This window comes from Acomys russatus, chromosome 5 (genome assembly GCF_903995435.1).
Source record: "Acomys russatus chromosome 5, mAcoRus1.1, whole genome shotgun sequence".
Taxonomy (NCBI): Eukaryota; Metazoa; Chordata; class Mammalia; order Rodentia; family Muridae; genus Acomys; species Acomys russatus.
The window spans coordinates 6,966,658-6,980,047 of NC_067141.1; the positions used below are offsets into that span (position 1 = coordinate 6,966,658).

At 49.8% G+C, this 13,390-nt stretch overlaps 1 protein-coding gene across 1 annotated transcript; it reads right to left on the reverse strand.

Moving 5' to 3' along the window:
* Positions 1-2,834: 2,834 nt before the first annotated feature.
* Positions 2,835-9,883, reverse strand: Cd19 (CD19 molecule). The gene is made up of 15 exons (XM_051145220.1): positions 9,716-9,883; positions 9,224-9,487; positions 8,740-8,934; positions 8,319-8,600; positions 7,062-7,169; positions 6,785-6,833; positions 6,473-6,561; positions 6,040-6,141; positions 5,815-5,913; positions 5,659-5,727; positions 5,523-5,579; positions 5,335-5,391; positions 3,986-4,072; positions 3,775-3,881; positions 2,835-3,098 (listed from the first exon to the last, which is right to left on the reverse strand). Exons 1-14 carry the CDS (start codon positions 9,801-9,803, stop codon positions 3,790-3,792), a joined length of 1,638 nt encoding a protein of 545 aa, XP_051001177.1. The 5' UTR covers positions 9,804-9,883; the 3' UTR covers positions 2,835-3,098; positions 3,775-3,789.
* Positions 9,884-13,390: the final 3,507 nt, after the last annotated feature.

Here is a 13,390-nt window from a genome sequence, read left to right on the forward strand (position 1 = left end):
CCACAACTCAGGAGGGAAAAGCGGGAAGATCAGAAGCCCAAGGTCATCCTAGGCTATAGAGACATCTGGAAGCCAGACTAGCACACATGAGAACCTGTGTCAAAAATAAAAATAAAAAGCCAGGCACAGTGGCACACGCCTGTAATCCCAGCACTAATGAGGAAGAGGCAGGTGGATCTCTGTGAGCTTAAGGCCAGCCTGGTGTACAAAGCGAGTCCAGGACAGCCAAAGCTTCATAGAAAAACCCTGTCTTGAAAAAACAAAAAAGATAAATTAAAATTTCTAGGTACTGGAGAGATGGCTCAGCAGTTAAGAGCATTTGCAACTCTCATAGAGGACCCGGGCTCTGTTCTCAGAACCCACATAAAAACTCACAACCATTTCTAACTCCAGTTCCCGGGGATCTGATGCCCTCTTCTAACCTCTGTGGGTTCCAGGCATGGACGAGGTACACATACATGCAGGCAAATACCCATACACACAAAATATGTATAAAAAAGAATACTGGGGCTGGAGAGATGGCTCAGAGGTTAAGAACACTGTCTGCTCTTCCAGAGGTTCTGAGTTCAATTCCCAGCAACCACATGGTGGCTCACTACCATCTGTAATGGAATCTGATTTCCTCTTCTGGTGTGCATTATCATATAAATAAATAAATAAATCTAAAAAAAAAAAAAAGAAAACTGGAAAGTTTTTTTTGTTTGTTTGTTTTTTATGTAGTCAGTCTCACAGAGAACTTTGAAGTGTCTTTTGTCAGAAAGACTGGGTTTCGAGACTGGAAAGACGGCTCCGTGGTTAGGTTCTCTAGCTGCTCTTCTGGAGAACCTGGGTTCAATTCCCAACAACCAAGTGGTGGCTCACAACCACCTGTAACTCCAGTCCCAGAAAATCCAACATCCTTTTCTGGCCTCTTCAGGCACCAGACAGGTGTGTGGTACACAGACAGACATGCAGACAAAACACCCAAACACATAAAATAACAAAAATCTTTAGACTTTTTTAAAGAAAGAGAGAGTAGGTTTCAGATGCCAGGCTGAGTTCCAGAAGGCCACCGGGGCAATGGTGTCAGGGAGAACAGGACCAATGGAAGACATGAGGATTCAGTGACCAGCACCAACTCACAAAAAAAACGGATGCCTTGGAGCCCGCTCGTGACAGTTTCCGGGGCTGAAGACTTGCTCTGAAAGGCTTTGTGGTTGTCGTTAGTGTAAGAGCAAGGCTCCACGTGGAGAGACGGAGCGACTCCATGCTCAGACTTCAGCTGCGAGGTGCGAGCCGCGGGACGGCCACTGTGTCACTTATCGTCTAATGGTTAGTTCCTCTTCTAAGAATTGTGTCAGGAGGGAGGAGGCTGAGGTGTAGATAGAGCACAGGCCAGACATAGCCAGAGCCCGGCAGGTAAGCTCCAGCACCGCAGTGTACACAGATACAGAACCAGGCAGAAGAACTAGATTGAACGGCCTCACCGCCTAATAAGCCGATAAGTCTTGGAATGTTAGTTATCTTCTCTGCCTGCCTCAGTCTCTTCATCCATGAAGTTGTCAGAGCATTCGTGTACTTAGAGGGATCTTGTGAAGATAATGAGTTAATAAACATAACTGACGAGCTGGGCGTGGTGGCGCACGCCTTTAATCCCAGCACTCGGGAGGCAGAGGCAGGTGGATCACTGTGAGTTCGAGGCCAGCCTGGTCTACAAAGTGAGTCCAGGACAGCCAAGGCTACACAGAGAAACCCTGTCTCAAAACAACAAAAACAAAAAAACCCCATATAGGAATAAATACATTCAAATTCTTCTCCTACACTCTCACAAAGCAACAATGCGCGCAGATCCGTACGATCCCAAAACCATGTGGGGATTTGTCCCTACCACCAAGTGACTAATTAATTTTTCAAGGACACCAGGAACAGCCTTCGATCTGGTTGAATACTGACACTGTCTACCTGGAGAAGTTAGATCTCACAGGATGAGAGCAGCAACCCCATGGCTGGCCCCTGCTGCAGACCCCAGTTGTTCTACTTGTGCAATTGTGTTTGTTTTGAGACCAGACGGCCTTAAATGGCCCCCTTCCCTCCCTATCTTTCCGCCTTAGGCTGGTAAATCCTAAAACTGCCCATTAGTGCACCACACCTGTGCTTTTGAGAAACTGATACAAATCAGAATTCATTCCCACAAGACTCTTCACGCTCAAAAGCCTCCAGGTGTTCAGTTGAGCAGCCTAGGCGTTCTCCAAGCCGGCCCTCTTTTTTCTGCTTTTGTTTCTATAGTCCAAGCTGACCTGGAACTTAAGGTCCTCTTTTGTCATCCCTCCATATTTATGCACAGGCAAGATTGATTACTTCAGTGGCCATCAACTTAACCTTTCAGTTCCCCTTCCTGGAGGCTGGGTGGGCTCAAATTCCCAACCCTTTAATCGTACCTGGTCTCTCTCATCCTGAAGCTACCCCAGTGCTACCAACCATCAGTTACTGGTACACACGGACGGACACACACACACAGACCTCACCCACACAGACACACAGACACAGACACACACAGACACACACAGACACACAGACAGACAGACACACACACAGACCTCACACACACACACACACAGACACAGACACACACACCACAGACACACACAGACACACAGACACACACACAGACCTCACACACACACACACGGAGACCCCCCCCACAGACACACACACACACACACACACACACACACACACACACCACTTCAGCGATGCTAAGAATTCTAGAGATCCAACAACAGGAAATACAAGCGGAAAGCAAACATATATTTCACGAAACTAGTTTTTTGGTACAAGAAAAAAAGGAGAAACATATGGGCATTCAATTGTAGTTCCAACTAGTCATGAGGCGAGGGGATCACTTGAGCCTCTAAGTTTAAGACCAGGATGGGTACATGTGTGCTGGTTAGTTTTGTTGTTGTTGTTTGTTTTGTCGCCTTGACACAAAGAGTCATTTGGGAAGAGGGACTCTGTTGAGAAGATGTCTCCGTCAGGATGGTCTGGGGAGCATTTTCTTGATTACTGACCATGAGAGGGCCCAGCCCACTGTCGGCAGTGCCACTCCTGGGCAGTCGATCCTGGATGGCATAAGAAAGCAGGCTAAGCAAGTTGTGAAGAGCAGGGCAGTAAGCAGCACGCCTCTGTGGCCTCCGCATCCTCAGCTCCCGCCTGCAGGCTCCTGACTTCTCTGGAAGGAGGACTACAAACTGTAAGATGAAATAAACCCTTTCCTCCCCAAGTTCCTTGGATTTTTTTTTTTTTTCATTTTGTTTTTGTTTTTGCTTTTTCGAGACAGGGTTTCTCTGTAACAGCCCTGGCTGTCCTGGACTCCCTTTGTAGACCAGGCTAGCCTCGAACTCACAGCGATCTGCCTGCCTCTGCCTCCCTAATGCTAGGATTAAAGGAGTGTGCCACCACACCCAGCTCCCAAGTTGCTTGTTTATTATAGAAATAGAAGTCCTAACAAAGATACATATCAAAACATCATCTCAACACACACACACACATCCTAACCAAGGTTATTTCAGTGACCGACACCTGTTTGGGATGTCCAGATTTCAGAGTCAGATGGGGTTCCTGGGGCCTGAGGAAGCCCAGGCTATGCAGAAGAACACAAGGAAGGGAAGGAGTCTATGTCCCATCACCCAGGCCCCGGAAGGCCGGTCCCTTGCACTCCCCACCAGTCAGCACTGCACTACCATCCTTGTTCATTTCCCACTCCCTCCCCTCTCCCAGGGACAGCGTCCAGCTTACCTAGTCACTTGGGAGTCACTTAGTACACCAAGCCTCCATGTGGTCCTCTCCTCCCCATGGTGGCTCTGGGTCATCAGACTTATTCATGTTTTCATAAGAGTCTGCATCTAGATAAGATTTTTTTTTACAAAGAAGAAGAAAGTATAAATAGGATGGGAAGAAAGCCCTGGAAGTGGGAGGGTCCAGAGGACAACAGTGCAGAAGCACCCACCTTCCTCATGACTGGGGCCAGATCGGACTGGTCGGAGCTGAGGAGCCGCATACAGGATCCCTCTCATATCCTCATAGGACTGGGACCCTGCTTCGGCAGGGGATGGAAAATTAGAGACCCAGAAACACAGCTGGGGTGTGGGGAAGGGAAGGACTGCCACCACAAGAGGGCGTTAGGCAAGGGAAAGCAGAAACTCCTCTCGTCAAACTAGGAAGGACTTGCTCAGCATCAAGCTCCTACTCAGTTCTAAGATGGCCATGGCCAAAGGAATGGAATTAGGGGTCAAAGTCAAGGTCATAGGAAACTATACAGACAGCTGGAGTCAAGGTTGCAGCCAGAATTAGACTGGGGTGAGGTCGAGGTCAAACACCCCAGGCCCGCCCTACCCTCCTATGCCCCTATCACCTACTCCCACCTCCTCCTCCGTGGGCATACATTGGGTTCAATGTTTTTGTTGATTGGTTGGATTTTTTTTTTATGTATTTATTTATTATTTATACAGTATTCTGCCTGTCTGTATGCCTAGATGCCAGAAGAAGACACCAGATCTCATTATAGATGGTTGTGAGCCACCATGTGGTTGCTGGGAATTGAACTCAGGACCTTTGGGAGAACAGACAGCGCTCTTAACCTCTGAGCCATCTCTCCAGCCAGGTTGGATATTTTTTTTTGGTTTGTTTCTGTTACAAAGCTTCAGCCTAGGCTGACCTGGAATTCACTAAGTACCTCAGGCCAGCCTCAAGCCAATGGCCATCTTCCTGCCTCAGCTGGGATTCTAAGCCTGAGCAACTGTCAGGCCCATTTGGGTCATTATTGGTGTTCAAGGTAAGAGATGGTAGAAATACTGGGGAAACAGGATGGGGCCATGGGTGGAGTTAGGAATCAAGTTTAGACTAAGACCAGGATTAAAGCTGGGGTGTGGTGGCACATGTCTTTAATCCCAGCACTTTAGAGGCAGAGGCAGGCGAATCACTGTGAGTTTGGGGCCAGCCTGTTCTACAGAGTGAGTTCAGGACAGCCAAGATAACACAGAGAAACCCTGTCTCAAAACAAAAACAAAAACAAACCAGGAGCCGGGCGTGGTGGCGCACGCCTTTAATCCCAGCACTCGGGAGGCAGAGGCAGGCGGATCGCTGTGAGTTCGAGGCCAGCCTGGTCTACAAAGTGAGTCCAGAATGGCCAAGGCTACACAGAGAAACCCTGTCTCGAAAAACCAAAAAAAAAAAAAAAAAAAAAAAAAAAAAAAAAAACAAACAAACAAACCAGGATTAAGTTTGGGTTTGGGATCAGAGCTAGGATTATATCAGTTGAAATTGACCAAAGAAGGATGGTCCTAAAGCACCCCTCACCAAGTGAGGATGCTTCCCGGCTAGGGTCCCACGCAGACCCATGGGGGCTCAGGAAGTCTGGAACAAGAAGAGAGAGATGTCACTTTTGCTCCTGGTCTTCAGCCTCTTCCAAGAATGACCGCCCTCACTCCCTCACTCCCTCACTCCCTCACTCCCTCACTCCCTCACTCCCTCACAGGCACACACACCCATCGTCTTGCCAACTGGTTGGGCCAGATCCTCATCTGCGTTTTCATAAGACTCAGCTGTGGAAGAGAGTGCATAGCAGTTGTTCCCCTGTGGTAGGAGCTTTCCCGGCCACCAGCCCCACAGGAACCCCATTACCACTGGAGAAGGAGTCTTCCTCCTCTGGACCTGTGGGGTCATTCTCAGGGTTCTCATAGCCACTACCATCTGGGAGAGAAAGTGGGGGGCATCTCTAACAAAGGTCCACAGCCCATGTTTGGGGAAGTGTTGGGACCAGAGGGAATGGGACCTCACCCTGGGAAAGCTGGTCCTGCCCAAGGTTGGAGTCATTCTCATAGAACTCAGAGCCCTCCTCGCTGTCCGGCTCTTCATAGGCTTCCCCTTCTTCCAGCTCTGAGTTTGGGACCAGTGTGGAGAACTGAGCGATGTCTCTCTTTCTCTTCCTCCACCCCTAGTCCACTGATCCCACCACAAGCTGCTCCAACACTCTCAAAGTGAGGAACAGCCCTTCAGTCTGACCTGTCTCGTGGCTCTGGGCTCCGGCATCATGGACTTCAATGCGTGGGTTTCCATAGGATCCAGAGACACTCCCTAGGCCAGCAGCCCAACGCTGAGCATGGGCTGGTGAAAAGAGCGTTTTCAGATGGCTATCATCAGAGTCAGGGCGGGAAGCAGACAATGTTTAAGGCTCTTCAGAAAGCCTCGGCGTGCCTGGGTAACTGGCCTTGAACCATGCGGAAAGGATCTAAATCTGGGCCTTGGCCTCATGTTCTAGGATAACGTTGTACTCTGGCCAAGGCCCAGGGGCTGGACTTGACTGATCTGCTAGGACTCGGCACTGGGCTCTGCTCTCAGAAGATTGGAGAAGTGAGGGCAATGCATAGCTGGCTAACAGGGGAGGGAAGGGCCTGAATTGAAGGCCCCCCCCAAAGCAGAGGGGGTATTCCCTCACCCTGGCTGGAGGTGGGTGAAGGAAGGGAAAGCACATTCCCGTACTGGTTCTGAGTTCCGTTTCCTGAGGGAGGTGTCACTTTGAAGAATCTGGAGGAAGAAAAGGTTGGTGCACCTTGAAGCTAAGCCACATGGGGAGTCCCACTTCCAGTCCATTCTGGAGGTCAATTGCATGGGGATGAGTTTGGGACAGTGCCAAGGAAGGGGACCTCTGAACTTGGGCAGTATTTCAATCAACAGAGATGGCACCAAGGCTGGCCCCAGGGACAGTAAGAGTATAAAGCTTGTGGCAAAAGGGCTCTGGCATCTTTACCTTCTGGTGGGGTCTGTCATTCGCTTTCTTTTCCTCTTCAGGATAAGGGCTGTCGAGATTTAAAGAGATGGGTCAGGAGAGGGGCTGACTGGCAGAGGAGGGATTTGTGGGACACAGGGGAGGCCACATGGGTCAACAGAGGAAATGGCTTTTACAAATACTAGGTGCCCCAGGAAGCTTGAGAAGATGTGGCTATGGGACACGTCGGATTGGCCAGTGTGGGCTTATTCTGAGAAAGATGGGGAAGAATTTGTGAAAATTCGGGAACATGACTCACCTTTTCGAAAATAGAGAAAAGCCACCAGAGAAACCATACAGAAGGTGACATATACTAAAGTTACAGCTGGGACCTTCCATCCACCGGTCCTCATCATCCAGAGCCACACTGTGAGGAGAAAGGTGCTATGAGACAAAAACCCCACAATGCATCTTATCCCCAACCCAAGGGACCTGAGCAAGACACAGACTTAAAGTCTTAAAATCTGCGGAAGACTCTCCTCCCTTCCACTAAGAAGAACTGTTGTTCCCAGGAGGGCAAGGATTGTGCCACAGAGCTTGGCACAGAGCACAAGGCACTAACAAAGCACACACAAAACATGGCTATTATCCAAACAATATGGATTAGGGAAGGCTACCCCTGCAGTTCAGGGTGGCCATGGTCAAAATGTAGGGCAAAGGTGAGTCTACCAAGTTAGAGTGGGGATCCAACACATGTTGAGACCAACTCTAGAGTGGAAGTTGAGGTAGCATTTAAGGGTTATGGTCAGGATAGTATGGTAGTTTTGTAATAGGGAGACAGCCTAGGCAGGACACTGTGGCCAATTTGATGGGCAGAGTGAGGAAAAAGAAGAAAGTCAGGCTCCTAAATTGGGCAAGTGGACCCATGTATGTTCTTCTGGTTGCTCTGTTTGTACAAAGCTATACAGAAGAGTATATATGAGCTGGGCATGGTGGCTTTAATCCCAGCACTCAGGAGGCAGAGGCAGATGGATCGCTGTGAGTTCAAGGCCAGCCAGATTTACAAAGTGAGTCTAAGACAGCCAAGACTACACAGAGAAACCCTGTCTCAAAAAAAAAAGCATATATATGATAAAAATGCTGAGTTTGACTTTATATATCAAGCCTGAGATGTCCATGGGACATCAAATGACAATTCCAGGAGATGGCTGGGAGTGGGGAGTATAGAACCCAGGTGGTAACCCAGATGTGGTAACCTAGGAGCCATCAGAGTAATGGGTGGTAAGTGAGAAGAGGGTGTGGATAGGAGTAAGTACAAGACCCAGGACTCCAACAGGGAGGGGCTGGGGAGGAAGAAGCCACCAAAACACTCTCTCTCTCTCTCTCTCTCTCTCTCTCTCTCTCTCTCTCTCTCTCTCTTTCATACACACACACACACACACACACACAGTGCTAGGTATGGAAACTAGAGCTTCATACATGCTAAGCACACACTCTACCACAGAACCACACCCCTAACCCTTCCAGTTCTTCCAGTTGGTCCACACAGACTTCCTAGGATTGGGAGAAACCCTACCTGACCTTGCAATGACCTTCACATGCATCTCCACCATCAGGTTTCCTTGGAGACAATAATAGGTACCACCGTCATCTAAAACTGTGGCCTGGGACAGGGACAGAAGAGACCCCCAAACCCACATCTCTCTGACTGGGTGCTCTCCGCCAAGGCTTAGGCTCAGTAATGAAACATTAGTCCTCTTGGGATGCACATGGGTCCAGGAGAAGGAACCTCCTGCCACTGGGACAGGGGGTACGTCACAGGACAGCCAAAGTGTGGAGCCAGGGGCCACAGTGAGATCTAGAACAGGGAGAGAAAAGGTGAGGATAGTACAATCCATGGGGGTCCTGTCTCCCCAAACCCCCCCCCCCCAGTTTCCAGCACCATCCCTACCCTCGGGCCTCCACTTCCCAGCATCCCCACAGCACTGTCCCCTTACCTCGGCTGACTAGGCTCTGATTCAGACTGAGTCTCCGTGGAGGACATTCAGGCACTGTCCCCCTAACCTCAGGATGGTCTTTAGCCCACACATACAGCAGGGAACCAGAAGCAGGCCTGTGGCTCCCCGACGACCTGTTCCCCGAGTCACAGCCCAGGTCTTCTAAGTCTGAAGCATTCAACCGGAACAGCTCCCCTGGGAAGAGACCCCAAACTAGACACAGATCATGGTGGGGGGGGGCAGATACAGCAACCCAGAAAAGCAGGGCCAGAGATACAGGGAGAAAGCAACTCTAAAAGACAGAAGAGTGAGACAGAAACAAGCGGTAGCTCAGAGCAGTTACCAAGCCATAGAAACCAGCTGCCTAGAGCCAACTCCATCCTCCTCAGCTGAAGTAGCCCCACCAAACCGAAGAACTTCCTCAGTCCACGGAGAGCCTCTCTTTCCTACTAACCCCCACCACCCAGCCCTGCCAGGCACTCACCACTACCCTCCACGTTCACTGTCCAGGCAGGATGCCAAGCATTCTTGAAAGGAGGTCTCCTCTGGCACAGGTAGAAGCCCCCCATATGGTCCGAGACATTGACAATCACTAGGAAGATGCCCAGGGGCCCCACGTGCAGGCCCAGGCCTGGGGACCCCAGGCTCAGCTCCAGGAAAGGTGTTGACTGGTTCCCTCTATACCAGGCCAGCTTCTCAGAAGAGACAGTTGAGTTCGGGAGGCACGGAAGCACAATATTGCCTCCCTCTGTGGGGAGAGGAAGAAGGCAGCCCCAGCCCCCCTTCCCTCCTCATAAACCAAAGGACCCCGGAAGTCCACCATATGGGAAGCCCTGAGGGTCTTTCTGAGTCTCCCAGAAGTTTACAAATAAAGAAGATAGAGGATCAAAAAAGGCCGGTTACTCAACCCAGAACCCAAGCTTCCAAGCCTAGCTCCTTCCCCTCAGACATACAGACATCATACAGACATACGTACCTTCTACCTCCACCAGTAACTGCTTCTGGGGTGTGCCTACTACAAAGGTAAGGAAGAGGAAGAAGGAGAGGGGGAGAGGAGATGGCATGGTAGCCAGGCTCCCCGGAGCACCCAGCTCCTGTGTGGCCGCGCAGAGGATGCTGGGCAAGCAGGAGCCTGGTGGGCAATGAACCATGGGTGTCTGTGGGGGTGGTGGCGGTGGCAGTCTTTCTATAGAGGAAAGGGGTGGTCACACCTTAGGCCTCCTTTTGCAGGCACTCTTCCAAATCCACGACACATCCTCTCCCTGTCACCCTGAACTTAGCCCAAGTAAATGACTCTTTGTATGATTTGGCATGGAAGTCCTATCAGCTAAGGCTAGCGTCTTCACCATTGCACGCCACAGTGCTTTCCACATAGTGGTACCTGGTAAATATTTGTCACATGAGTGGATACAGTTTTAGGGATCTCCTTTCTCTTCCTTTCAGCAGACTCCAGGCTCTGACCCTATTTTATACCCCTGTCTCCAAAGTGGTGGGATGCCTGGCTTCCACATTTTCTCTGTCATCTGGGATAGCATTAGGATTTTATTTTATTTTGAGACAGGGTTTCTCTGTGTAGCCTTAGCTGTTCCTGGACTTGCTTTATAGACCAGGCTGACCTTGAACGCACACAGCGATCCGCCTGCCTATGCCTCCCAAGTGCTGGGATTAAAGGCGTGTGCCTGGCTAGTATTAGGATTTTATGTTGGGTCTGGTGATCCAGGTCTATGGTTCCAGCTACTTGAGAGGATCAGAAAAGTCAAGGCAGCTTGGACTACTGAGTGAGTTCAAAGTCAACCTAATGTACTTAGAGAGACTCTATCTGAAAATTTTTTAAAATATATATTTTTTTAAAGTAGCAAACAGGTTGGGTGCAGTGGCACATGCCTTTAACTCTACCACTTGGGATGCAGAGGCAGGTGGATCTCTGAGTTCAAAGCCAGCTTGTTCTATAGAGTGAGTTCCAGGACAACTGGGGGTACACAGAGAAACCCTGTCTCAAAAAAACAAAAAAAAAATGGAGGACGTAGTTTAGTAATAAAGTATACACAAGACCCTAGATTTAATCCCTGCTACCTGCGGCACATAGCTATAGACACAGACAGACAGACAGACAGACACACACACACACACACACACACACACACACACACACACACACCCCATATACTGATTCCAACTTGGGCTACATAGCAAGACCCCACCTCAGAATAGGAAAAAGCAAATGGATGGTGGCACACACCTTTAATCCCAGCAGCTGGGAGGCAGAGCTCTGTGAGTTTCAGGCCAGCCAGGGCTACCTAGTGAGACTCTGCCCCCATCATCTTCAAATAATACTAATACTAATACTAAGGAATTGTGAGCTTGATATGTAATGTAGTCCAATGGTAGAACACTTGCCTACCATATACCATATACCTGAGTTCCCACACAAGAAAAAAAGGTGGGGTGTGTGTGTGTGTGTGTGTGCGCGTGCGCGCGTGCTTTGATTTTTCAAGACAGGGTTTCTCTGTACAACCTTGGCTGTCTAGACTCACTTTGTAGACCAAGCTGGCCTCAAACTCACAACGATCCACCTGCCTCTGCCTCCCAAGTGCTGGGATTAAAGGTGTGCGCCACCATGCCAGGCTTAACAGTGTGGCTTTTTTTGTCCTAGCTTACAGTTCAGTTTCTGAAAGACAGCATTAGCTAGTGGCTGACAGTGGAGCCCATGCATCTGCTCTGCTGCAGAGCCTCGGTGGAGCCCATGCAGCTGCTGCAGAGCCACGGTGGAGCCCATGCAGCTGCTGCAGAGCCACGGTGGAGCCCATGCAGCTGCTGCAGAGCCACAGTGGAGCCCATGCAGCTGCTGCAGAGCCACGGTGGAGCCCATGCAGCTGCTGCAGAGCCACGGTGGAGCCCATGCAGCTGCTCCAGAGCCGTAGTTAAATTTCCTCATCTCTAGTAAGAGAGTTGACCCCAGAGACTGTTCTGGGGACAAGGCAGTCAAAACTGGGAGAAGGCTGGACAGCTGTGCGGGGAGCAAGAGGCACTGCACTTTGCTAGAAATGCCTTCTGACTAAGGTCTCTATCTTCCAGGTAAGTCTTGCTTCAGTTATGGAGGAGACTCACAGAGACAAGGTTCAGGCCTCAAGAAGGGGAGGAAACTATCTAAAGTCACACAGAGGTGGTACAGTGTCTATGTATGTGTGTGTGTTGTGCTTGAGTGTGCCTGTGTGCGCATGCGTGAGCCTTTCACTGATGACAGCACGCAGAGGAAAGACTAGAGACCCAAGAGACCTGCTTTCTTAGCTGAGTCCCAGGCCTATCTCTACTGGGCTGTGACTTCCTGTTTGCCCTGGGGCAAACCTCAGGGGACATCACAGGTGGTGGGGCCCTCACTTCCCTTGATTGAGCTAAGGGGGCAAGAAGGGAGAATGAGATGCAGGAAGCAGAGATTTCTAATAGTAGGCAGATCCCCCCACTGCCTAGCACCCAGCAGCGTTGTTTCTCCCTTCTAAGACCCCACAAAGGCTTTCCATCCAACTAAAAAACAAAACAAAAACAAAACAAAAAACCACTCCAGCCCCGTGTTGGGAGGAAATGGTGCCATTTTCCATTTGGCCCTCCAGCTCTCTTCCTCCTTGGTCATATTTAACTCACCGCACATCCCTCCCACTCTCAGGGCCTTCATACACCCCGCCTTCCCGCTTGGCTAGCTCCTGTCATCGCTTAGCTCTCAGTTCCAATGTTACTTCCTCAGAAAGGCCTGCCCAGAACCCCCAGGTACTTCACACCCCTGTTATATCTCCTTTCCAACATCTGCCCCAGTCTTAAATTACACATGCTATTAGTTAATGTCCTGTGCACATCTTGAATCAGCATGCAGACTGTTCACTTCTTAAGGCACTGGCAATTGAGCCAGGGCCTTGAGCGAGGGCTGTCTAGGAGGAAGGGAGGATCCACAGCCCTAGGCTGTCCTTGCTGATAGAGATCGTCTTCGCGGTCCATAGATGGGCTCTGGTTTAGAGAGAGATTAATAAGCATTTATTGGCTAGAGGAAGAAGGGACGTTGGGAAGAATAAAGGAACTCTTCCCTTGAGGTGGAGAGACAGCCTGCTTCAAGGCTTGAGGACCAGAATTCAGTCCCCAGAATCTTGTGTAAAAACGCCAGGCATGATCTGGGGAGATGATGTGGCGGGAAAGGGCTTACTGCACAAGTGTGAAGATCAGAGTTCAATCCCGAGAGCCCTCGGATGTGCCAACTAGCCTGCCTATATTCTCAGCCTTCTCAGAGCAGACTGACCAGCGAGACTAGCCTTAATCGGTGAACTCTGAGTTTGATTGAGAGATCCTGACTCAATGAATAAGGTGGATGAACAGAGGAGGATGATTCTGACATCTACTTAGGGCCTCAAAATGAATGTACACACACACACAAACACACACACACACACACGTCTGAATAAAAAAAGAAAGAAAAAAAGGAAGATATGATGACCCCTAAGTGTGGTAGAGGAGAAAGTTTATTGTGGATAGGAGGGAGAACATAGCCAGAGCAGAGACATCCGAGAAAGTCCAGAGTGAATGAGACCCTAAGCTGGGCCATGTGAGGAGAGGGGGAGGGGAAAGCCAGGAAGCCAAAAGGGGAAAAGGTAAAAAGGACCAGGTAGCC

Coding starts and splice junctions, on each gene's coding strand:
- Cd19 (XM_051145220.1), bottom strand. CDS start 9,803: ATGCCATCTCCTCTCCCCCTCTCCTTCTTCCTCTTCCTTACCTTTGTA. Junction 6,142..6,472: donor TTCACCCACCTCCAGCCAGG/GTGAGGGAATAC, acceptor TCTTTTCACCAG/CCCATGCTCAGCGTTGGGCT. Junction 5,392..5,522: donor ACCAGTTGGCAAGACGATGG/GTGTGTGTGCCT, acceptor TTCTTGTTCCAG/ACTTCCTGAGCCCCCATGGG.